At 59.7% G+C, this 24,703-nt stretch overlaps 1 protein-coding gene across 3 annotated transcripts in view; it reads left to right on the forward strand.

Moving 5' to 3' along the window:
• The first annotated feature begins 439 nt into the window (after positions 1-439).
• GRM4 (glutamate metabotropic receptor 4) overlaps positions 440-24,703 on the forward strand; it is a 36,295-nt gene continuing 12,031 nt past the window's right edge. Inside the window, exons 1-6 of one of the 3 annotated variants that reach the window (XM_068995891.1) lie at positions 440-487; positions 7,482-8,258; positions 14,302-14,518; positions 20,923-21,058; positions 22,981-23,135; positions 23,559-23,699. In XM_068995891.1, the coding sequence (XP_068851992.1) occupies positions 7,740-8,258; positions 14,302-14,518; positions 20,923-21,058; positions 22,981-23,135; positions 23,559-23,699 (1,168 nt within the window). In that variant the 5' untranslated portion in view covers positions 440-487; positions 7,482-7,739. Of the gene's footprint in view, positions 488-1,234; positions 1,300-2,233; positions 2,273-7,481; positions 8,259-14,301; positions 14,519-20,922; positions 21,059-22,980; positions 23,136-23,558; positions 23,700-24,703 lie in introns of those variants that run through there. The other 2 variants (XM_068995890.1, XM_068995892.1) reach the window with 2 other exon arrangements.

A 24,703-nucleotide genomic window follows, 5' to 3' on the forward strand; every position in this document is an offset into this window, starting at 1 on the left:
CGCTCTGCAGGAGACGGCGCTCTGGGCAGCATCCCGAGAACACCTGGATCCATGGGAATGTTGCACTTATTTCCATGGCAGGAGGGTGGCTGGGCAGCTTTTCAGGAGATGCATCTCACTGGAGGGCCCAGAGCTCTTTCAAAGGCCCAGCTTTGCGTTGGAGCTGGGCAATCCCGAGGGCTTTTGGAAAACCTCTCCAGCTCCTCCCAACCAGGATTTGGGTAAAAAGGAGCCTTTTCCAAGGGCAACCAGCCCGCCCGAGCCCTGGCTGACCCTCCCCAGGGCTGGGATTTCGCTGTTGCAAACGAGCAACACAAGTCACCCCTTAGGGGAGATGAGGCTGGAGTTGCGTGTCTGTGGTCCGTGCTAGGTTCTTTGGTGCTGGGAGGGGGCAGAGAGCCCTCCCCGCAGCCAGACCCCGCTTCGTGTGCGCGGATGGGTCCCCCCAGGAGGGGCTGGGAGCTCTGGCAGCCTTGCGTGCCCGCAGGTGAGAGCCAGGGTGTGCCCTAATTGCTCCGGTGACCGAGCAATCACCGCCGTGTCATTACCGTGATGGATCGCAGCAGTTAATGTGTCAATGGCCATTACCAGGGGGTTGTGTTTTCTCTGGATTAATGAATCGACACAGCACGACGGGCTCCTCGAAGCCGCGGGGCCCGACGGGGGGGATTGATGGGGAAACAAGGCGATGCAGGAGCCGAGCTCCGCGGGGCGGGGGGTTGACAGCGTTTTATGGGAGGGAGAAGAGAAGGGCAACGGCCTGGGGTGACGAGCATCCTCCCTCGTCGCTGCTTGCGGGAGCTGCTCCCACCTGGGAAAGGGAATTTGAGGATGGCTGTCACTGCAGGGAGCCGGAGACCCTCAGCAGCCTGGCGGGGGGACCCTTCCGCCAGGAGCCGGGGGGGGGGCCGGGGTGGGGGTCCCCGCGCTGCGCTAGTGCTTTAAGAGGCTGGCAGAGCCGGCGGCGGGCTTCCCAGCTCCTCTTCATGCAAAACTTCCCCTGCCCCGGCTCTCCTCCTCCTCCTCGTCTTCCCCCTCCTCCTCCCCCTTCTCCACCTCTTCCTCCTCCTCCTCCTCCTCCTCGCCGCGGCTGCGGTGCGCGGAGAGCGGCGGGTCCCGCCCGGCTGCGGCTCGCTCGGCTCCCGGGCCCGGCCGGGGCTGGGGGGGCCGGGGCCGCCCCCGCCGCACGCCGCAGGGCCCCCCCGGGCTGCCCGCGCCCCCGGGCCGGGGGCGGATCGCGGCACCGGGCACCGGGCGGAGACGGGGCCGGCGGCGCCGCCAACTTGGCACTGCCCGCGGGTAAGTGCGGGCGGCGCGGGGGGAGCATCCCCGGGACTCCCGGTGCCCCCGCACCTTCCCCCGGGGCTGGAGTGCCCCCAGCTCTCCCGCCCTACAGCCTCGCCGCTCCCCCCCTGCACAACGCTCTGGCGAATTTTTCGCCTTTCCTTCTTATTTTTGGGCTGGGGGGGCTGCGACAGCGGGGGCTGCAGCCCGGAACCCCCAGCGCTCCCCGCTCTCCCACTCATCGCATTATTCATTGTTGGGGACTGCGGAGCGCTGCCCCCTCCTCGCCCCGCTGCTCCCCTCCGCGAGGGGCACGGAGGGCACCCCTTGCTCTGGTCCCCAACCTGTCACCTTTGTCCCCAGAGGTGCCCACTGCCCGGCGAGGGCTCCGGGAGGGGAGCTGGGGGGATCGTCCGGACGGAGAGGGCTGGCAGGGGTTGGGGCAGGAGGCAGCGGGCAGGGGCGGGTGGCCGTGACCGGGGCCGAGCCGCCGGCGGGGGCTGCCCTCGCCTCGCCGCAGCGGGCAGCGCCCGCAGAGCCGCCGCAGGGCAGGGGGGACAGGAGGGCGGCGAAGAGCTGAAGGCGCTGCCTCTGCAGCTCGGAGGGGCTGTGAGGGATAAGACCCTTCCCCGGCGCCAGAGCGACCGCTCGGAGGCACCTCTGGGCCGGGCAGAGCCCCGCTCCAGCGCGGGGTCGGTTTCCTCTCCGGAGCGTTCTCCCGCTCCTTGGTGCTCTCCGGGCGAGCGGATCTGAGGCGTCGGGAGCCGCTGGGGAAGTTGGCAGCCGTGAGAAAAAACCGGAGAACTCTCCCACTGCCTGCCCGGGTGCAGCCCCGCCAGCCCTCCTCCTCCTCCTCCTCCTCCTCCTCCTCCTCCCCGCGGTGTGATGAGTTTGCCGTGCTCTCCCAGCCGGGTGATTTTCCGTGGGCTGCTCCGGCGCTGGGGGATGCCCGCTGCCTTCGGCGGCGGCTGCGACGGAGAGGCTGCGGGTGAGTCACTGCCTTTGCCATCGCCATCGCGCTGCAGGTGACCTGTGGCTCGGGGCTCGCCGGGGGTGGCACGAGGCAGGGCTGGCGGTCACCGCAGGCACCCACCGGCAGTGGCCGTGTGCCCCGGGCAGGGCTCGGGGAGGGACGGAGGGATGGAAGGATGAAGGCAAGGAGCAGAGCTGATCTGTTGAATGCAGCGAGGAGCTCGGGAAAACGCCACGAGAACTGCCAAAAGAAAAAGCTCATTTCCTTCCCTGCCTTGGCTCCCTGTAAGCAGCGTTTATCCGCACCAGGCAGCGGGGGGATGCGCTGGGGGATGCGCTGGGCAAGGCTGTGGCGGGGGGAGAGCCCGGACAAGACCCTTTTCCCGGTGACCTGACACCTCCGCGCCGGGAGGCTCGGTGCGATGGGATGTGCAGAGATCCCGCCTGATTTTGGCCGGCCTGGCCGAGCTGGAGGGGCAGTGCTGGGGGCCGTGGTGAGGGTGGTCCCTCTCCTTGATGGCAGAGGGTCCCCATGGGCAGCGGTGGCTCCAGCTGCCCCAGGCTGGGGGGCTACGGGCAAAGCCCTTTTGAGGACGGCATCAGACACTGGGTTAGGGGTGCTGAGCTACACCCCGGGGTGTCAGAGCAGCGTCAAGGGGATTTTCCCGTGGGAATCGAAGCTCGAGTGGAGCCATGGCCTGGCCCTACATCCCAGGGGCCAGCATCACCCTGCGGAGGAGCCTAACGGCTCCCCGAAAAAGAGCATCACGTGCTTCAACTTTGGCATCAGGCAGGAGGAGGATGGATTTGTCAGCTCAGCCACCCCCTTCCAGCTCTTCCCAGAAAGGCAATGGCTTGAAGAAGTGGCAGGTCCTAATTATAACATACGTGAACCCGCGCCCGTCGCCCTCCCCGGCTTCGTGCCCGCTGTGGGCACCGGCTCTTCCTCCCGGGCGCTGCGTCTCACGGAGGGTTTTCCTCCCTGCAGTTCCCTGGATGGCCCCGCACCGAGCCCGGCTCAGGATGGGGGTCTCTGGAGTCACCGCCGGGGGGGTGTGGGCAGGGGCTGGCACTGCCAGACCGCAGTGTCAGGGCGTAGGTGTGATGGGGAGCGGGGACACCGCGTGCTGCCGCGGGCACTGCCGGACACCGGCAGTCAGGCCGCGCTCTCGCTCGGAGCCAGCACGGTCCCAAATTGCAGATGGCGATAAAAAATTAATTGCGGGATTCTGCTGCACGTGGCAGGAGCGGAGACGAGCGGCGGCTCCTTCCCTTCCCTTCCCTTCCAGCCGCTCCCGCTGGAGCTCTGCGCCGGCTGCCGGCGGAGACCTCGCGCTGCCTGCCCGCAAGGTGAGCTGCTGTTCTCTCTCCGCTTGCTCCGGGGCTGGATCCTGCTCGCCTTCCCCCGCTGCTGTGCCATCCCATCCTTCAAAGTGAGGGATTAGCCCTGACCTGTTTGGCAGCGGGAGGGAGGCGGAAGGAGAGGGCTTGCTGCAGTTAAGGACATATATAAATACGGTGTGATAAATATTCCCTGGATCTGATCTGCGCCCTATGGGAGCACTTTTGTTTGGACTTCAGCGTCCTTCAGGAGATGCTTCGGGGCAGTGAGGTGGGTGGTCGTACCCAGCTTTTGCCCACCATGGGGCTCTGAGCTGGCTGCTGGCGGGACCCGGTTGCAGAGGGGACGAGTTGGCACCTTGGTGATGGGCTCGGGCTCGTGTGAGCATTGTGATATTGGTTTGTGCATCGATCGAGGGGTTGCTGGGGCAGGGGCTGCATCTTGGAGCTCATTGGGGGGGTTGGATGGCACAATCCGGGGGCTCTGCTCACTGCTGCCTGCTGAGCCGTGGCCTTGCTTCTCCGAGCAAACGCCGGGGTACTGGACCTGAATACTTAAGGTTTTGCCTGTCGGGAGAGAACTTAACCTGGCGTCCCCTGCCTCTGTCCACGTCTCAATTCTGCTCTACTTCATGGAGCTTTTGTAATTAAAAAGACCAGGAGCCAAGCGAAGTTCCCTGTAGCTGCTTACAAGCGGGAAGTGAGTGTACACTAATTGGGATATTGTGCTGCCTGCTGGCTGGAGGAAGAGCAGGTGGGGAAAGAAATAGCCTTGATTTTCAAAAAGATGCTTTGGAGCTGGTAGGATCCAGTGTGGCTTAAGCTGGCACAGCCCTCCCAGTGCCAGGGCTGGGCTGGAGCCTCTGGTGCTGGTGGTGCTGGGCTCTTTGGCACTGGGGATGGGGACGTGCAGGTGAGTGCTGGATGCTCTTGGCTGATTATTCCTGCATCTCCTGGGCTGTATAACCAGCTCAGCCTCTGCTGGGTTTAACGAGCCCCAGAAAATGCCCTGGCTCTGAATTGGGAGATGATGGATCCTGCTGCAGGCAGAGCTCTGGGGAGCAGGGTCTGCTCAGAGAGGGGTCTGTCCGGAGCGTGTCCCACCACAGTCCAGCCTGGGCAGTGCTTGAGGGGTCGTGCAGGAGAAGCTGCGGGAAGGAGCTGCAGAGGTGATGCCTGGGATGGCCGGTTCTTCCCCCAGGCACTGGAGAGGCTTTTGCAGCAGGAGATCTCTGGGATGTGGGGGAATTTTTAATCAGAGTTTGATTTCATGGAATCACAGAATGGTTCGGGTTGGAAGGGACCTTAAAGCTCATCCAGTCCCATGCCATGGGCAGGGACACCTTCCACTGGACCAGGTGGCCCCAAGAGGGGCTGGCCTGCCCAGCTGAGCCCTCCCCTGCTCCTTCCAGGGCCCTCCGTGGCTGGCGATGCCGGTGGCCCGGTGACCACCACTAGAGGGGGGCAGGATGCCACCGTGCTGCCCGGGCCCGTGTGCGGGGTGCCGGGACCCGCGGGGCTCTGCGTGTCCCGGGGCAGCAGCACCCACAGCACCCGGCACCGGCTCCCTCCGCCCTGGCGCTGCTCAGCCCACCCTGGCTCGGGCAGGGGATGACCCACGGCCGGGCTCTGGAGATCTTCTCGGTTTGGTTGGTATTTGCGCCACTTCCCAGATCCAGATCAGGCTGCGGCATAGCCGGGATGAGGGCGATGGGAAGGCTCCGTCCTACCGGTGGAAGTAGGAGAAGCAGAATTGCTCCTTCCTTTGGGGCTGGGATAAGCACCACGCTGAGTGATGGTCCCACCCTGTTATTCCCACCCTCGGGGTGCCCCTGTGGAGCCGTGCAGGTGGGGCAGGAGGGCGGCTCTGGCCCCTTGCTGCCCGGAGCGTGTAGGTAAGGCTGTTCCCTGCTCCATGAATACCTGCTGCAGGCAGGTGTCTTCTTCCAGATGTGCATCTCCCTCCAGATGTGCCCCCGCTGGAGCAGGTGCTTTGGGGAAGCTCGGGCATGGTGGAAACAAGGTCTGGGCTGTGTGGAAGCAGTGACTTGTGTGTGGCTGAGGGGTTGCTGGAGGCAGGTGGAGGGGACAGGGGTGCTCATCTGTCACCCCTTCCTGGGCCGTTTGCAGCAGGGGCTCACCGGGTAACTCCAGCTCCATCTCCCCCAATGATTCTGTGAGGGATCCGAACAAGCTCCCTCCTCCTCTCCCCGTTATTTGCGCTTTCTTCTTGCCTGCCGTGATATTTTTACCTTCAGTTCATTCAGATTATATGATCAAAGGAGCCACAAAGGGGAGAGAACAGAGAGGGAAAAAGCTTAAAAGAAGAAAGGGAAAGGCAGTGGGCTCTGGGGGCACTGCCAGCTCTGCGGGAGCTGCCGTGGGCTCTGAGGGTTTTCCTGGGAGCGGGTCCATGGTGTGAGCATCCCACCTTTGATGGGCAGAAATGCTGCAGCTCCGGGGATGAGGGTGGGAGAAGTGACCTGCTTTCAGCTGGTGTGGGGCTGCCAAGGCGGCTGTGGTGTCTGAGCATCCCTTTGCCTCCCCATCCTCCTCCTCCCCGGCAGGGGCAGAGCCTGACCCACTCCCAGGCCATGCCAGGAGCCACATTCCCCTGCTCCATGCCCACTGGTGATGCGTGGGGTGGTACCTGCAGAGGGGACAGGACCATGCAGAGGGCTGATCCGTGTCCCTGATCCGCATCCGAGCAGAGCCAAGCTCCAAGGGGCTCTCCCGGCAGGCTGGGGCTGGTGATGTGCCACAGCATTCCCAGCCTTTGGAAGCACAGAGCTCGGGTGATTCTGGTTCCTTAAAAGCCCCGGCTGTCAGAATCACTTTGGAGATGGGCCTTCAAGCAGCTGCATTGGGCAGGGAGGTGCATAATTTATGGAGGTGAGTTGAAGCCAGGGTCCTCCTGGCTGGGATGGCTGCGGAGCGGGAGCAACCCCGGGGCTGGTGAGGTTCTGTCCGGCAGAACAGAACCGTCCACGTCTGTCCGTGGGCTTGGGTGCCGGTCTGGGCTTGAGCTGGATGAATTTAAGCTGTTTCCTTGGTCTCACTGTTGCAGCCCATCCTGCCTGGGGAATGCATTTTCCTGCTCGGCTCCATGCTGCTGTTGGTGCCTGCATTAATCATGCGCTGCCCTCAGCATCCATCAGCAGCTGCTGGGAGATGGCGGGGATGGGCATGAGGGGGAACCTGTCTCAGGGGGAAACTGAGGCAGGGGCTGTGCTGCTGGGGCAGGGGCAGCTCAGGTGCTGTCGATATTTGCTGCTGGAAGCCGTCGATAATGGAAGCAGCTGCTGGTTCAGGAATCAGTGGCCTGAAGGGAGAGCGGCAGGAGCGCGGTGCTTTGGGTTGTGACTCGGATCCGGAACGCTGGGTTTTGGCAGTGCCTGGCTCTCGCTGAGGATGCAGAGCTCAGTTTGTGGGGCTCAAGACAAGGGGGCTCATGGCAGGTGACTGAAAAACCCATTGGGAAAGAGGAGGGATGGGATAAGATAAGCAGTGAACAGGGCTGGGGGTGTGTGTGGGGTTTGCCCCACTCTGAGCACTGTCTTGGGACTTGTCCCAACCTCACAGTTCCCTTAAGAGGGGACAGGTTGGGACAGAGTTCCAGGCCTCCCCCCGAGCTGGTCACTGACCTGTCCTGCTCTGTGGGGCAGTGTCCACAAGGCCCTGACCAGCCCCTCTGCCCAGATGCGATTTGGGCTAAGCCAAAACCCCTGGGGTGAATCAAAGATCCGGCAAATCCCAAATCTATCTTTTGCAATAACCCCCGGTGCTAATTTCCGCCAGCTCCCTGATGAAAGCCCCGAATAGCCAATGTCCTCTTCCTGCTCCTGCCTAATTTTCTCTCTCCTCTTTTCCCCTGTCCCTCCAAGGTCTCCAGAGGAAGGACCCGAAGCTTTGTGTGGGCTCGTGTCTCTGTTGCCGTCTCTCCTCCCTGGTGTAGCCATGCAGACCCCGGCACTCTCCTGCATCCCGACCTCCCTCCAGTCCTCTGGGGCCGGCAGCGCCGTCGGGAGCTGCTGATGGTGCCGGAGCGCCATCCCTCCGGAGCCATGCTGCCCGCCTGGCCCAGCCCGGCCCCCTGACCGCCGCGTTCCCGGCCCGAGCTCTGCCCCAGCACGGCGTTGGCGATGAGTGGGGGTCACTTTTGCATGGAGCGTTTGTCCTTCTGCCTCCTCCTGAGTGCCTGCAGCTGGGGGTGGGCGCCCGGGGGTGCCGCCAAGCCCAAAGGCCAGGGCTACCCGCACATGAACTCCATCCGCATCGACGGGGACATCACGCTCGGGGGGCTCTTCCCCGTGCATGGCCGGGGCGCCGAGGGCAAAGCCTGCGGGGAGCTGAAGAAGGAGAAGGGCATCCATCGCCTGGAGGCCATGCTCTTCGCCCTGGACCGCATCAACAACGACCCCGACCTGCTGCCCAACATCACGCTGGGCGCCCGCATCCTGGACACGTGCTCGCGGGACACGCACGCCCTGGAGCAGTCGCTGACCTTCGTGCAGGCCCTCATCGAGAAGGACAGCACCGAGGTGCGCTGTGTCAGCGGGGGGCCCCCCATCATCACCAAGCCAGAGCGGGTGGTCGGCGTCATCGGCGCCTCGGGCAGCTCCGTGTCCATCATGGTGGCCAACATCCTGCGGCTCTTCAAGGTAGGACTTGGCCAGGTGAAGAGAACCCCTTGGCAAAACCCCTGCGGGTGCTTTGGCAGCGTTTCTCCACAAGTGTCTCTTCCTCCGCAGCTGGGGGGAGGCAGAGCCGGTGTTGTTAAAATGCTTCTCCTGCCTCCCCCACGTCCCCGGGGATCCCTTCCTCCATCCCCCTCCAGTGACGACACTCGGAGCAGGAGGACTTTTGTCTCATCTCCCCCGGCTTCGTGGAGCTGGTGCTCCCGCCCCGTGGCGGGGGCTGGATAGGGAGCTGGGCTGAGGGTGGGTTTGGTGCCGGTTATGGGGGATGCTCCATCAGGGGTGTGGGCCATACCCCAAAATGTCAGGTCCCACAGGAGCCAGAGGACTGGGCAGCCACAGGGCTGGAGGCAGCGATGGCCGATGGCAGGGGACGGCTGAGATTGCTCTGCTCCAGCCTGGGGGACATCAGCCAGGCTGGGGACACTTGTCCTGTGCCACCAACCCCAGGGGTGCTCAGGCTGTGGTGGGATGAGTAGGGCTCTCCCTCCTGCTCCGTGCCAGCTGCAGGAATGCTGAGGAGTTGGTAATTCCTTTCCCCCTTGCTGTACGTTTATTTATCCCCAGCCACATCCCTGGGCTGCAGAGTGTGTGAACAAGGGCCCCTCTGCAGAAATGAGGGACAAATGTGAATATTCTGCACTTCCAGTAGCAATGGGGATTCCAGTCCCATCTCAGACTTCTCCCAGCACCCTGAAACCCCTGTGTTCTGCAGGATTGGTGCTGTTTCCCTCTCTCTCTTCCCCCTCCCTCTTCTTCTGCCAGCCCAGCATGCTGAGAGCTGGGTGCCCTCCTGGGAGGGCTGGAAGCTGTTAGTGGAGACGGAAAAACCGGATCGCTGATGGAGTTTGATTTTGCTGGGTCCCTTTTTTTTTTTTTAAAAAACGTGTTAATGTTCCAGGCGATGAGTGAGAGGGCTATTCAATAATTAAAATAATATAAATTAGAGGGAGTGGGAGGAACTTAAAAGCTATTTGCCGAGACAAAAAAGATTGAATACTTGCTCTGGAGAGGAGGAGGGAGGCTGGCAGTGGGGAAGGAGGCAGAAGAGTGACAGTCAGAGGAGCTGGGGGCAAGTACAGCCTTTCTAGGTTCTTTTTTTTCCCTCACCCTTCTCCTCCAGTTTTGGTCCTCGGGCAAAGAGCTGTGACCTGTACAGGAGGGTGTCACTGAGCTCAGGTGCAGCTCTGCCCCAGCTGAGCAGCCAGGCACTGGTGCTGCTGGTGGTGCATCCTGAGCCCCCGAAGTTTTAACCCAGAGCTGATCCCAGCCCAACGGGGCAGGGAGGTAATGTAGGTGGGGGGATGAGCAGGTGGAGGATGGAGACCTCAAAATCCCTTGGGAGAGGAGAATAAGGAAAATCTCAGCCTTTCCCAGACAGCAGTGGATCCCAGTGTGGGGGTTGGTGCCCTCCTCAGTGGTCCCCAGCACAGGGACACCATTCCCATGGGAACGGGGTCTCGTCCCACCTGTCTGGGCACAGCCATTCCTGCAGCAGGCAGGGGCTGGGGGTTTGGGGGTTCTGGAGCCTCTTCCCCCCTCCACGACCCGAGTGCTGCTGCTGCTCTTTGTTATTCAAACACTGCTTTTATGGCACGGACATGCTTAAAATGAGAATAAGGCGACTTCCATTTCGCGCCGCCGCTGACCTTTAAGCATGGGTGACTCTGCTCCAAGGTTCAGCAAAGCGTTGGCTGCCTCGGGCACAGGCAGCTGCCTCTGCCCATTCCCTGGGGCATGGCACTTGCTGGAGCTCTGCTCCTGCTTGGCCCCGTGCTGCCGTGTCACTCCTGTCCCCCTCGGTGCTCCCCCAGCACGGGGATGCTGGTGGAAAGTGCTGGGAGCTGGAACAGGGGGACCCTCCCTGTGGGGTGTTCCAAGTGCCCTCTGAGTGCTCTGCTTCCTGAAGGGCTCAAGTGGTTCTTGGGGAGGGCTCCAGCACCTCTGGGAGGGCTCCAGCATATCCAGCGAGTGGCATGGAGCGAATTAGAGTCCACCAAGGCGAGGAATCCGCACAAGCCCTGCAGAGCCCTGGCTAGGATGGGGGCACAGCAGCCCCCCCAGATTTCCCCTGTCTCTCCTGTGACCGTGTGCACAGTGAGGGTGGCTGTTCCCTGTCTCAAAATGATGCTCTCCCTGCTGTGGTCCCTTGTCCCATCCCACACTCCCTCCTATGCACGTGTCCCTGCTCCATCCCTGCTCCGCCCCCTGCACAGCCCCCAGCCCTCCCCGCTAGGCCGGCTTTGCTTCTCCCTGCCAGGGCTTTTGTTGCTCCTGCACTACATAAATAAATAACGGGTCCTTCGTTAGCTGCCGCCTCCTAATTAAAGCTGTACATCAGTGGAACCACTTGCAGATGTGGCATCCTGTGTCCAAGCCAGTTTCATCACTCCTCGTCGCTCTGCCTGCAGAAATTCCTCTCCCCAAATCTGTGCTCCCGGCTCCGTGCGATAGCATCTCTCTGCCATCACTGCCAGAGCGCTCTGGCACGTTCCAGCTCCTTCCCACCCCTTGCTGCTGCCTCTCCAGCCCCAGCTCTACCCACCGGCTCCTGAACCACCACGGTGGTGATGGTGCCAAGGAAACCAGGCTCTTCTCCTGCAAATGTGATCCCCAAAAAGCTGCACTGGGGTCTGAGGTGTGTTTTTCGCCACCACCCAGAAAGAGCTGGGACAAGATGGAGCCCAAGTGCTCAGCGTGAGGTGAGCAGCCAGAGGATGGGCTTGACGCGTGCCAGGCACTTTGAGGCGATTGTTTCCTCCGTGGCAGCCGCTCTCCGCAGCGCAGGGCTGTGGTACAACATGAATAATTCACCTGAGGACGGCGCTGCCCGTGCTGCAGCCGGGCACACTCGGCACCTGCAGGCCCACGAGGCTGCGCTGCCTGGGGCTGGCGGGTGCAGAGCTGGGTCAGGCCCTGGTGCTGAGCCCCCCCGGGCAGTGCTGAGCCCCCCGGGCAGTGCTGAGCCCCCCGGCTCGTGTCAGGGTGCCCTGAGGCTGTGGGGGCAGCGGGATGGAGCGATGCAGGACGCGCGTCCCCGCTTAGCGGGTGAATAACCTTCACCGAGCGGGAAGGTGGCAGCCGGCCGGGGGAGGCTCTGATTAATCCCCCGCTGCTGCCACTTCATTTCCTTGCTCTTCATTGGGCTTATTGAAACAAATTGCAGCTGCCTGGCTCCCCTGGGCTGCCCCCAGCTGTGAGGGGTCCCTGGGCACGGCTTGTTGAGGAGGCGTGGGATGGGTGGTGGCAGGTCTGGCAGGGATCATGGACAGCATCCTCCTGCACCTGCTGTGTTTCCCAGAGTTTTATTTCTGCCTTTTCCCTCTCCAAGGAGGTGCTGAGGGCAGGATCCTGACCCCGTGCCCAGGGAAGGGGCAGCAGGATGGGGCTGCGGCTTGTTCCATCCTGACGCCGAGTTCTGAGCAGCCCCGCTCAGCCCCTCGCTGCTCCAGGCCCTGTGGTGCTTTACGCTCTCCCTAATTAAAAGCTGCCATCCAAATGGCTCGATGATGGAAATTCTAATTAAATCAATTCCATCTTGTCGGCGAACCAGGGGTTTGCATAAGATATGCATGAAATTAATAATCATGGGGAGGGAATTAGCTGCTCCTGACCCTGTTTGTGGCATTGGGGGTGTCGGTGCAGGAGCCCCTGCTCATGGGGTGCTCCTGACCAGTGTGCCCAGCTCTGGCTTTGCAGTGGTTTTGGGGTTTTTGGTTGGTTTTTGGTTGGTTTTTGGTTGGTTTTTGGTTCTTCCTTCCTGCCTGCTCAGGCTGATGTTGACATTGATGGTTTAAGTCTGATTTGGGATGTGCTGAAATCGCCACCTTTGCCTAATTCTTCCCAGTCTGGGGGGATTCTGTCTCCCACCGGTGGAGAAAACACCACAGCAGCTCCTGAGCCTCATTAACGACGGGTGATAATGATGGGTACCAAATCCAGCTTTTCCAGTGCATTTGGAGTCCATTGCCCCTGGGGGAGCAGGATGAGACCCTCAACCCCCACTCCCACCATCTCTCTTACCCCAAGGGATGTTTCTCTAGGCTGGGGGTGCTTCTGGGTGATGGGTTTTGGTTCAAAATATGAGGAGGAAGGGGGTTTTACCCCCTGGCCCTGGGATCACTCCCCACTCTTGGTGGGACAAGGAACTCTTGGGGTGCAGGAGAGCTGGTCCCACTGATTTCTCCTCAACACAGTGTCCCAGGCTGGAGATGAGCCAGACAAGGGACCACCAGTGCCCAAATACCCAGCTGAGATATGTTTCCAGCTCCCTTTTCCCACTGCATCCTTCTTTCTAAGAACCTTGAATTCTCTGCCTGCGTTTTGCTTTTATGTCCCTAAAAGGACTTTTGTCTTTTATCTCAGAAAATAGCTGGTGCCAGGAGTTGGGCTATCAAAAAGGCAGAGGGGAGAAAAGGCAGAAGAAATCTATGAAATGGTCATTTGGGAACTGGTATTTTATTTTCACTTTCATCCAAGGCAGAGGAGCGAGAGAAAAAAGCCCTTTCCTTTTGTTTATTAAAACACAGTTTCCAGCCCGTAGCCCGTGGATCAACAGGTATTTTCTGGGCTTTGTTTTCCAGCTGAGGTTGGAGCAGGATGGGCAGGCCAGGGGTTAATCCCAGGCTGTTGGAGCTTGGATGGGATGGCGATGGCATGGGGAAAACTGGGAAGTCTCCATCGCCAGTGCCCTGCAGAAGAGGTTAAACCAAAACGCTCGGCAGAGGGAAAATCATTGGGAAAGGACCCTCTGGAAGGGCAGGGGTGCATCCTTGCCCCCAAATCGCCTTTGATGTGGGCACTGCTGCTGCCTGTGCCCTCGTGGGCACACTGTGGACACCGCCTCCATCCCGAGTGTGTGTCCATCCTGCAGGGAAGAGCTGGGATTGGGCTGGAGCAGCCCCCCTGCTCCCCCCAGGGTGAGTGATTGCCAGGCGAGCGCTTCACCTGCTGAGCAGAATTTTAATGGAGTCTCATGCACCGGCTCCAGTCACAGATCCCCAACGAGCAGATCAGAGCCCCTCGGAACGGAGCACAAAGCAGATTGTCACAGGGAGTAATCCTATTTGTGCCTTGATAAAGATTCCTTCCTCTCCCTCTCCCACTCCTGCTCCATCTCTCCCTTTTTTCATCTCCTATTTCGCAGGCAGGTAGAAGGGTGGCTGCTCCTTTCCAGGGGCCTCTTAGCATTCAGGTGGAGTCGTGGGTTTATAACACTGGAATCGCATTTAATGGAGAGAGGCAGGAGTGGGAGAGGGGAAATCACAGAGAAACAAAGGAGGAACTGGGAGGTGCAGGACTGGAGGAGGGTGGAGTGGGGCCAGGAGGGTCGGGACACCCAGGAGGGTCCGTGAGGTGGCCCAGGTGCACATCTGATCCCTGGGATGCAGCTCCCCAGCCGGGCTCCCAGTGAGGTGGCTGGGGCTTATTGCAGCAGCTCGGATTCCCACAGCTGGTGGGGAGAACCCGGGCTTGATAATTTAATAAGGCTTTTCCATCTTTAAGATAAATGAGGATGTGTGGTGTGTTTTGGAGATGGAAAGTGCTGTGTAAGTGTTAAACATCGCTGATCCCACGGTGCTAAATCATTCCAATGTGCCCGGAGAGGTGCGGCGGCTCTGGTTAATTTAAAGGGCTTATTTAGGGCTGGGGGAGGGGGGGCAGGAAGGGTTGGATCTGTCCTTCCTGGGGAGGAAGCCAAAGGGAGACCCTGGCAGTGCTGGCCAGGGCAAAATTATGGCTTTTTCTGTGGTCCCTCCCACATTGGATGCCCAGAAAACCCTTCTGGGGTCCTGCTGGGTGTCCCTGAGCTGCAGGTGGTCCCCAAGCCCCCATGTCCCCTGCAGCACCTGATGGTGGCCCACGCTCCACCTGCCCCATGCTCATCCTCAATTCCCACCTCCCTCTGGCCCAGAGCAGCGTTTTGGGAGCGTGGGCACGGCCGTGGGGTGGAGATCATCAATCACCTCCCTGCCCTGACGCTGTGCCTTTCCCTCCTCCACCCCAGATCCCCCAGATCAGCTACGCCTCCACGGCGCCGGACCTGAGCGACAACAGCCGCTACGACTTCTTCTCCCGCGTCGTCCCCTCGGACACTTACCAGGCCCAGGCCATGGTGGACATTGTCAAAGCCCTCAAGTGGAATTACGTCTCCACCTTGGCCTCCGAGGGCAGCTACGGTGAAAGCGGGGTGGAGGCCTTCATCCAAAAGTCCAGGGAGGATGGTGAGTGGATTTCTCCCAGGATGGGAGCAGCTGTGACAGGAGGAGAAAAGGATGAGATGGAGGGATGTGTCTGGTTGGACTCCTTGAGCTGAGCTGGGATGTGGATGAGGTGATGGATGGTGCGGTTTGGGGGATGACCCTGGAGCAGTGCGGGTTTTGGGGCTGCCCAAACAAGCATCCAAGTTTTCCAGATATCCTGGGCTGCCTCCACTCTGCAGGGCAGGCTGCTTTTGGGAAGCATCTCGAGATCCCATTCCCTGCTCCCCAGCTCTGCCGAGCTGGTCTCACCCCCTCCCTCTGTGCCTGAGCCACGGCGCTGGGCGCCTTCCAGAAGACAAGACTTTTACAAATACTCCCAGGTTTTAACAGAAAATCGAGTTGGCACCACCACGAGCTTCACCCAATTTTAGTGGAATTATCCCCCAGGGCAGGTGCTTTAATTTGTCTATGGGCTTTGGACAGGCAAAAAGTCCGTGCTCAGCAAAACTCTTTGGGAGGATTTGTCTGGAGGCAGAAAGCGTTTTGCTGACGGGAGCTCTGGGATGCTCAGGGGGGATTAGCAGCCTCGGGAGCAGCGCAGGAGCTTGTGGGGATCTGAACATCAACCCTGGGATGGGCGAGGAGCCCCGGGAATCGCTGCTGTGGGTGCTGCTACCACCAACTCGGAGCTGCCCTGAGACCCCAGGCAGGGGCTGGCACAGCACTGGGGTCCCTCGTGGCTCTGGCGTCACCTCAGCCCCACCGCTCGGGGTGAGATGGGAGGTAAAGGGTGTTTTCTGAGGCAGTTAAACCCCTGCAGGGCGCAGGCTGCTGCTTATTACAGGCTTAAGTGTGTCTGAATGGCACATCAGGTTCTGGCAGAGTCGGTGGGACACCGGCCTATCTGGAGCCAGTCAAACTGCGTTATGGCCTTATAAATGGATAAAGGGAATAAAAACTTCGAGGTGACGAGCTCCTAATCAAAGCCCTATAAATAGGAGCAGCGTTAATTCCGTCTCTCCTGCGCGTGCCCTGGCACCGGAGCTGGCTGTGCTTTTAGTATGCAGAGAAACCCATCTGGGGATCCAACTTGGGAGCTGCTCTTCAGGATTTTCACTTGAAAAGCGGAATATTTTTCACGGGGCTGTGGCTTCACAAGGAGCGACGCCTGGGGATGCTCCCGAGCGGTGGCTGCAGGGGATGTGCGGAGCTGCAGGTGCAAAGGGGCTGTGCTGGGCGTGTGTAACAGCACCTGGAACATTTGGGGAGGGGCTGGGGGATGCTCTGCTGCCCCTTCCGTGGGTGCAGCCCCCCGGGGGATCTGTGGGGTGGCCGGGGGGATGCACAGGACGATTCAAATCCACGCTGCTCCTCCACTGAGCACCAATAAGGAGCGGTGGTTGTGACTGGAGGCCCTGCTGCAGCATGAGCTCTTCTCCTTTGAGATACCTGTGGTTCCCATGAGCTCCTCTAACCAGATGTTAACGATCTGACAGCGTAATTGCAGAGTAAAGGAGCACACACGGAGCCAAAGCGGCCGCGTGTTAATCCGGGGCTGTGGCAGTCCTGTAATTTGGGTATCCACATAACCTGGCGATTATGTGCATTTGTGATAATTTAGTTATCAAAAAGCAGATTTCCACGGTGCCTGCGGTGTGAGGGCAGCCCGTGTGGTGCCAGCGGTGATGCTGCAGCCCTGACACGCTGCAGGACCATGGAGATTGGTGGGAGCTGCCTGTGCCAGCCTGAGCGTGGGGCCCCGGGTGGGTTCTGAGCTGCTCCCTGGAGCATCTCCCTTGGGAGCGAGCGTGGGGTGTCAGCCACGCTGCTCTGCCCATGGAAGTAGAGCCACAGCCGTGAATAATGGTGAAGCTGGACCAAACCCACGCTTTTTCTTTTTTTTCCCCTTTATTTTATGTATTTGAATCTCCCTAGCCCTGCCAGCTGTGGTGGCAATGCCACGCTGGAGGAAGAGCCAGGCTCGGCCCACTTCGCCTCTCTGTCTTCCCCCGTGCAAAGGGCTCTGCTGGCACCAAACACCTTTTCACCAGCACAGATCCATCGGGAAGGGGTGAAGGATCCGTGCTCTCTGTGGGATATTCCTGGCTCTCAGTTGCATTTCTCCAGCAGCCTAAAGGATCCTGCGATTTGTCGCTGCTTCCAGGGCCCTCCGGCCTGTCAGAGGCACGGACGGGGCTGTCAGCTGAGTGAGGATCTGGCCTGTGCCGGGGGCTGGCCGGCTGTTGGTCAAGTGGTGGAGATTCCCCGTGGGGGTGTTTATGGCGGGGGAAGTGCCAGGCACAGCCCCAGCCCCGTCCCCAGCCCCCCACGCTGGCTCTGCCTGGGGTGTTCCTCACCCACCCGGCTCAGGGTGAGCAGCTCCCTCTCTCCTCCCCACAGCGCTCTGCTTCATTTCTCATGCTGAGCCCGAGCCTTCAGAGTCGGGTTTTATTTCCATCAGGCAATAATGCTCATTGCTGTCGTTAGCAGCTCGCACTCAAGCTGTTTGCTTTCTGATGCATTATCAACTTGACCTTCAGTTTCAATTTTTAGCAGAGCCTCACGTTGAAGCTTCGCGGCGCAGTGGAAAACGGTTCTGCTTGAGGCACAAAGCGACCTCTGACAGCGATGTGGGGAGGAAACTCGCCCTGGAGATGGGTTATTCTTGCAGCTGGGGCTGGCCCTGGGCTGCCACGACAGGCTGACCTGGGTGGCTGTTACATCTTTATTCATTTATCTTTATATCTTTATCCATATTTGCAGTCACTCTGGTGATGATGCTGTTGGCCTCTGGAGGTTGCTGGTGGCTGCACTGGTGGCTGGAGAGTCCTTGTTCACTTGAGTGCTGCTTTTTGGGTTTTAGCATTGCAGAGATGTTCAGTCTGCAAAGGATGTGTTTTCTTCAGCCATTTTTAAGGGTTTTAAGTGCATTCTGCTCCCCAAACCCATCCCACTCCCCCAGAGCACCCTGCACTGGCAGTGGCTGTCAGCTGGATTTCCACTGCGCGCCAAGGTGTGCAGCAGGGCCACCATCGAGGTGTCCCCGGTGTCCCCACCTCCAGCCCCTCTGTTCAGCATCTCCCCACGCCCCTGACCCGTGGCATCGTTTTGGTGGTTGGACAGACCCACCCAGCAGCCTCTGGCTCTGCGTTGTTGAGGTCTCTGCTGTCTCCAAGCTCGTGGAGATGAGGCCTGGGATGGATGCGGGTGTGACGGAGCCGGCGTGTGCCACGCGTTGTGCCGAGGGTTGGAATGTGCAGTGCTGGGTCTGTGAACAGGGGAACATTCCCAGCCCAGCGCAGGACTCCTCAGTCATGTACCTGGATCAATTTTGCTGCCGTTCCCACCCCCTCTATTGTTTCATCCTTCACTGAGTTCTCCATATTTTTAGCTAAGAGCCTGATGTATACTTGTGATGCGTTTGCTCATCCCCGTGTGACATCCCTGGCTGCCTCTTTCTGGTTCCAGCCGGGTTCATTACTCGCGGTGGCTGCACCAGGAGGTCGACCCCCAAAAAGCCGCTCCCAAATCTTGAGGCAGGAGTTTTGACCGCAGCGTTTCGGTCCCACCACACGCAGGAGAGGGCGCAGATCTCTGTCCCTAATGGCTTCTCCTGTAATCAGTTGCTTCCTGGAGGCTTTGAAGTGACACAAATAACGAGTCCCGGGGCAGGGGAGCAGCCCACTACTCCCAGTTAAGGCTCTGGGCTTGGGGATCTCATGGGAAGGCTGGAGTTAGGACGGGAGCTGGGAGTGGGCAGCTGCTCATGGAATGCCATCGCTGCCAGGCTGTGCAGAGCCTGATCCTTCCTCAGGGTGCCCAGGACTGCCCGGGGTGGGCGAAACATCCACATCGCTGTTCCCAGCACGGCTGAGCCGGGTCCCTGCTGGACCCTGCGGGAGCCCTGGCAGAACCCCCTGAACCCCGAGCTAATTAAGCACTGGCAATCAAGAGGGGAAGCCAGAGCGGCTGCGCTCCTGCCGAGCCTTAATGGTGGAGATTAAAGCCTGACCCGTGTTTGACAACAGGCGTTACCCCCAGCGGCATCAGGAGAGTCCCCGGCGCCCTGGCGATGCCGGGGGAGGTGAGATCCCACCAGGATGGGAGGGACAGGGCCGCGTGCCTGAGGATGGCGCAGGCAGCGTTGGAAGGGGAGGTTTGGAAGTGGGCTCAGGTTGGGTTTTCCAGGCTGTTTCTTGCTGCGGGTGCTCTGTGTCCTGTGCCACTGGTGATGAAATGCACGGGATCTCCTCTGAGCATCCTCGGACTGCTGGTGGGATGTTCTCCCCATCCCTGTAATTCCTGCTCCTCTTTGGTCCTTTCCCAAAGCTGGGGAGGAGAGGGGTCCCCGTGTCTCACCTGCTGCCTTCTCCCAGAGTCACACTGTGTCCCGAGGCAGGGAGCAGTGCTGTGCCATCCTACAGGAACACGGAGAGTGGTCGCCTCCCCTCCATTGCCGCCACCTCCTCACTTTGATTTCTGGCTTTAGAGGAGTGCTTGGACTAAATGGATTTTTGTGCAAAGTCGGTGGGAGCGTCACTTGGCAAATCCCCTTCGCCTGCGGTGCTGGGGGTGTGAATAATGCAGGTGCTGAGAGACAGAGCTCCCCAAACCACACAGCTCTGCCACTGCCCCCTGACCCCCTGGACTTCTTGCTGTTCATGATTAAGTTTTCATTAATTAAGAAGACAAAAACGTTGTTAGCATCTGCTGTGGGAACGAGGGGCTCCCTGGCCCTGCAGGCTGTCACCTGGAGGAGCCGCGTTCCTCGTTAGTTTGATTTAACGGAGCAGCCCAATCACATCATGGTCATTTCTGAATTGCCATCGATTTAACCACTTTTCTTGTTTATTTATGGACCCATCTTCTTCTGCAGGAAGATGTTCCCTAGCACGAGTGCCCGGTGGCACTCACGTGCATGCCCGTGCCAGCCCCCAGCTGCCACTCGCGTGTGCCCGCTCCCGCCTGGCCGTGCCAGGGCTTTTGGAAGGCTCGCAGTGTTTGCAAACTGCTGCTTTGGTTGGATTTTCTCCATTGATTGCCATGGAAACTGTAATTAAGCTGCACGGTGGCCCCTGGCAGTGTGCTGTGACACCCCGGCCTGGCTGGGGGCTTGGTGGTGACCAGGGTGAGTGTCTCCAGGCTGGGACATTCCTGTCCTGCCGGCGCTGCCTGCTGCTGCCCTCCTCGCCTGGCTGATCTGTCTGTTTATCCAACTCCCTCCTCTCCATCCATCTGGCTCCCCATATGGGAAACAAACAGCAAATTGGCCCAATTTCTTACCACAGGAAAACAAACCCCAAAAAAACCCCTGGAAGGCTCCGACCAGTGGGTACAGGGTGGGGATGCTGTGCCCCGATCCCTGCAGCCTTCCCTGCCTGCTCAGCACCCAGCACATCGCCCTTCTCTTGCTTTTTGGCTGCAAGGGGCCAAATTTTCCCAGTTTTGCCTCAGCCCCACATAGGGAGCAAAGCCTCCTGGAGCCTGTCCCCACCCTGTCCCGTCCTGCTCCTCTCCAGGGCTGTGCTCTGGGAATCTCTCCCAGCCCCGGGTGGTAATTATGGCGACCTTTGCTTAAGCTGCGATCTGTTAGTGGCAGGAGGCATCAGCCGTGTCATTTACTATGCAAATTGAGACCATCAATTACATCCAGAAGGTCCCGCAATGTTTAATTTTCTCTCCCATCTCTCTCTTTATTGGCGTCTGCAGAAATGTAGGAGCAGGAGGGCTCTGCCTTTGCGGAGCTGGAGGTTGGGAGCCCAGCAGTGAAGAGTGGGGGCTCTTCCAATCGCTCTTCCAATTGTCTCTTTTAATTTTAATTACCTGCTTTTGCAACGGCTCCGTGGAAAGCTGGGCTGGAACTTGGCCAGTGCCATAGGGATGGGAATAAACCCTCTGCAGGGCCTGGCTGCTCGGGGGTGAAGGGCTTGTCTGCTCTTCCCATGGGATGGTTTTGCCAGAGTTTGACCATTCCATGTGGAGAACCCTTTGCAAATCATGGGTTGGGGAGGGGCTGGTGCTTGGAACTGGCTGGAAAAATCCTCACTGAGCTGCTGGGACGGGACCCTGTGTCTGTCCTGGGGATGCTCAGAGTGTGATGTGGTGGTGGCTGAAGGTGAGGGGTACCAGAGGAGTGGGCGGGAGGCAGAGAGGAGCTGTGGAGATGCAGGGTGGGAGGGAAGGTGGTGCAGAAGGGCTGAGCGGGGGGAGAGGAGGTGTAAGGGGAGGGCTGGGGGACGTGTCCCAGGGGGTTGGGTGGTGGCCAGGGGGTCTGGGCTGAGGAGGTGGTGAAGTGCTCAGCCCCTCAGTGGGAGCGCTGGAGAGACCCCCTTTGCCTGTTGGGCTGAGGAGCCCTGGGAGAGGGGCCATCCCGGGAGGACAGGGACTCAGGGGGTGTCTCAGTGCCAGGGCTCTCTCTGCCGCAGGCGGGGTCTGCGTGGCCCAGTCCGTGAAGATCCCGAGGGAGCCCAAGCCGGGCGAGTTTGACAAGATCATCCGCCGCCTCCTGGAGACCTCCCATGCCCGCGCCGTCATCATCTTCGCCAACGAGGATGATATCAGGTGTGGAGGGGCCGGCCTGGCTGGGAGGGAGGTCTGGGCAGGGATGCACTGGGATGCACTGGGATGCACTGGGATGTGTCTGCAGTGGGGAGAGGATGCACCGTGTGGCGTGGCAGGGAATGTCTGCAGTGGGGACCCACTCAGAGTGGCCACCTGGCAAGTGGCTGCCACCCAACCACAGCCACACAGAGCTCAACAGAGGGGAAAACCCACTTTCCATCGGTTTCGGAAGCCCTGGATATCACGACCCGCTGCTTCACGCCACGCAGGCGCTGCTCAGAGCTGCCCAAGGCAGGACCCAGGCGCTGGTTCTGCTCTGCTGTGCAGCCCCAGCCCCAGCGTGGCAGAGGAACACATCTAGGGGACATTTCAGGGACCTTTTGGGGACGTCCCCAGCACTCTGTGCCCAGCAGGGCTGGGGACGTGGCCACACTTGAGGGTGATGAGCTGCTCTGCAGGCGAAGCGGCGGCTGAGGCTCTGTTGTTTATGGAGCAGAATGATTCACATGGAGCTACCCCTGATTTCCTAAGTGTCTAATTTATTAATCAGCAAACATTATGTAAATGTGGGTAAACTGCAAGTTTAAATCAGTTTACATCAGATGTGCAAAGTCTCCCAGTTTCTTTTTTCCTTCCTTAATAGAAATGTCTGTGGAGCTGACATCAGGCGGGGGTGAGAGGGAAAAGGGATTTGCCTTGCAGGATAAATGGCAGGTCTCGTTATCAGGGCTCTGGAAACATTTACCCATCCAAATGGGATTGCAGCTCTGGGCAGTGGGGTTCTGCAGCACCTAGCTTTAGCTCTCCATGATCCCCACCCTTGTGCCAGCCTGGATTGTGGAGCCTGGAAGATGGGAAGGACGGACTGGGAAGGTTGTAGCTGGAATTCTTGCCTGGCTCAGAGTGGATTTAAATCACTGATCCCACAGGAATATCCTGGGGTTGCCCTGGGGAGATCCTGCCCCGCACAGGGACCAGGGGCAGCTGGAGGTGCTGCTCGTCACAGAGTGGGACCCGGGCTGTGACTGTCCTAGGGAGGGACGTGCCTGGAGCCCAGGGCAGCCCAGGATGAGCACGGAGCAGCCTGCACGGCTCCCACTGCACGCCTGCCTCTTCCCATCTCGTCTGCACTCTCTGCTGGATTTCTATGGGTTTTTTTCCCTTATTACGCGTTTCAAACACCATCTGGACTTGAAATGATCAGCTCCGACGCGGGGGGTGAGTCACAACCTGCCTCCGCTCGGCACGGGGAGATGGAGCTGCCCTGGGCCCCGCTCCCACATGGCTGGGGACCCACAGGAGCCCCCGAGGGGACACTGAGCCCTGGGAGACACAGCCCGGAGGGTCAGATCCGGGAATGCTCTGTTCCCATCCTCCCACTGAGTTTCTGACCTGGCTGGCGCTGGAGGAGCGCGCAGGCGTGTCTGAGTGTCTGGCACCACGAGGGATGCTCAGCAGGACTGATGGCATCTCCACTCCCAGCCGCTGCTCAGCTGCCCAGTTGAGCCCAGCAGAGCCCAGTTTAGCTCCATGCTGGGTGCTGGCAGCACTGGCTGCTCCTCTGCTGGGGCTGGCCATGCTGGGAGCACGTGCTCTCCACGCTGCTGCTTTCCCTGCCTGCTGCGGCATAACCTGATTCTTTTTTTCTCTCTTAATGTTGGGTAATTAAGGGGAAATTCAATTACCAGTCAGCAAATATGCAAATGAAGTGGGAGAAGCAGCCTGTGTGCCTGGGGTGGGAGGACAGAGGGTGCAGGAGCTGAGTGGCACCTCTGGATTTTGTGTGTCCGTATACACCAGGCTGTGCCTGGTCCCAAACTTGTGCCTGGAGCAGGAGATGCCACCAGCACTGTGCCAGCGTCCCCACTTCCCTGGGCCAGACATGGAGTTGGTGGCTCAGCACCTGCTGCTTCTCTCCACAGAAGGGTGCTGGAGGCAGCCAAGAGAGCGAACCAGACAGGGCACTTCATCTGGATGGGCTCGGACAGCTGGGGCTCCAAAATTGCTCCGGTCCTGCACCTGGAGGAGGTGGCCGAGGGCTCTGTCACCATCCTGCCCAAGCGGGTCTCAGTCAGAGGTATGGGCTGTGCTTCGTGAGTCCCCTCAGCTCTCCCTCCTTAACTGCAGGTTTTGGCTGTGAAACCATCGTGGAACCACAGAATGATTTGGGTTGGAAGGGTTTTGAAGGGTTTCCTGATTTGCCCACCAGTCACCTCCTTATTTTCCCGGTGCCATGTTTTCCCTACTCTCCCTTTGTCACCACTGTACCTGGAGAGGCATTTCCTGTTGCCCTCAAAGTCCCAGGAAGTCTCTGCTTTGCAGAGGATCTTCCCTGAGTGGATTTTCCACTCGCAGCTCTGCCCAAGTGGCACTTTGGACCCAATCCCACCACACTGATGTGTCCCCATCGCTCCCAGACCTCCCTTCCCCTCTGCCTGGGGAGTTTGGGAATGTGTGATGCATCTGATTTATCCCCTCCATCCACTTTCTGCCCGGGCAGGTTTCGACCGCTACTTCTCCAGCAGGACCCTGGACAACAACCGCCGGAACATCTGGTTTGCTGAGTTCTGGGAGGAGAATTTCCACTGCAAGCTGAGCCGGCACGCGCTCAGGAAGGGCAGCAGCATCAAGAAATGCACCAGTAAGAGCTGGGGGGCTGCTGTGGGAGGGTGGGAGCTCATGGTGAGGTGTCGTTCTGGTTGTGAGCGTGGGGTTTTTGCCTGGTGGGGATCCTGTCAGAGCTCAATTCCTGGCTCCCGACTCCTTCCTCAAGCCCCACTGTGCATTTTGAGTCATTTCCAGCCAAAAGAGGCTTTAGGGACGAGTGCAGTAAACAAGGCAGCCGGGGATCTGTCTTGCTGACAGTGCTGCTGTCAGGTGATGGTTGGAGGCTCGGGGAGGTGACATGTTTACTGAGAGATGGGAGAGATTTACTGCCTGCCTGGCACCGGCTGAAGACAGATAAGGGCGCCGTGGCTCACGGGCTGCGACGTGGCAGGACTTGGGGACATTGGCGTGTCCCTTCATCCCCTTGGCAGGGATGTCTTTTGAAGCCATCGTGTGCCATCAGGCAGAGGGACCTGGCTGTGCCTGGGAAGTTGGATGGTGTGGGTTTTGTTTTTCCCCTGGTTTCGCCACTGAGGATGAGCAGGATGGCGTTTCCACATCCCTGTCCTTGCAGGCATTCCCCAAAGGTTAGCTGGTGATCTGGATGGTGCTTCCATGTCCTTGACCTTGCAGGCATTCCCCAAAAGTTCAGCTGGTGATCTGGGTGGGTGTGAGCTGGGCAAGCAGCAAGGGCATGCCAGGAAACTGGCCCATGGCCACGGCCTTGGGTAGCCAAGAGCTCCTCATCCTTCCCGAGAGCCTCACAGAGCCCTCGACATCAGGAGATGCATGAGCAGGTCCTGTGAGCGCTGATCTCCTCATCTCCACCGTGATGTAGCTTTTAAACAGGTGATATTTCAGGGCTGAGGTGTCAGTGGAAGCAGCTGAAACTACGACGTGGCAAATGTCCGAGGAGCTGTCTTTAAATCATCGGAATTTGTCAGCAAATAAACCATCTCCCGAGTGATTGCTTGGCAGATAGAGCAGGGAACTAACACCTGGTGAAGCAAAGCACCTGCCCCTGCAGATCCACGAGCT

The sequence above is a fragment of the Aphelocoma coerulescens genome, chromosome 26 (genome assembly GCF_041296385.1).
Source record: "Aphelocoma coerulescens isolate FSJ_1873_10779 chromosome 26, UR_Acoe_1.0, whole genome shotgun sequence".
Lineage (NCBI taxonomy): Eukaryota > Metazoa > Chordata > Aves > Passeriformes > Corvidae > Aphelocoma > Aphelocoma coerulescens.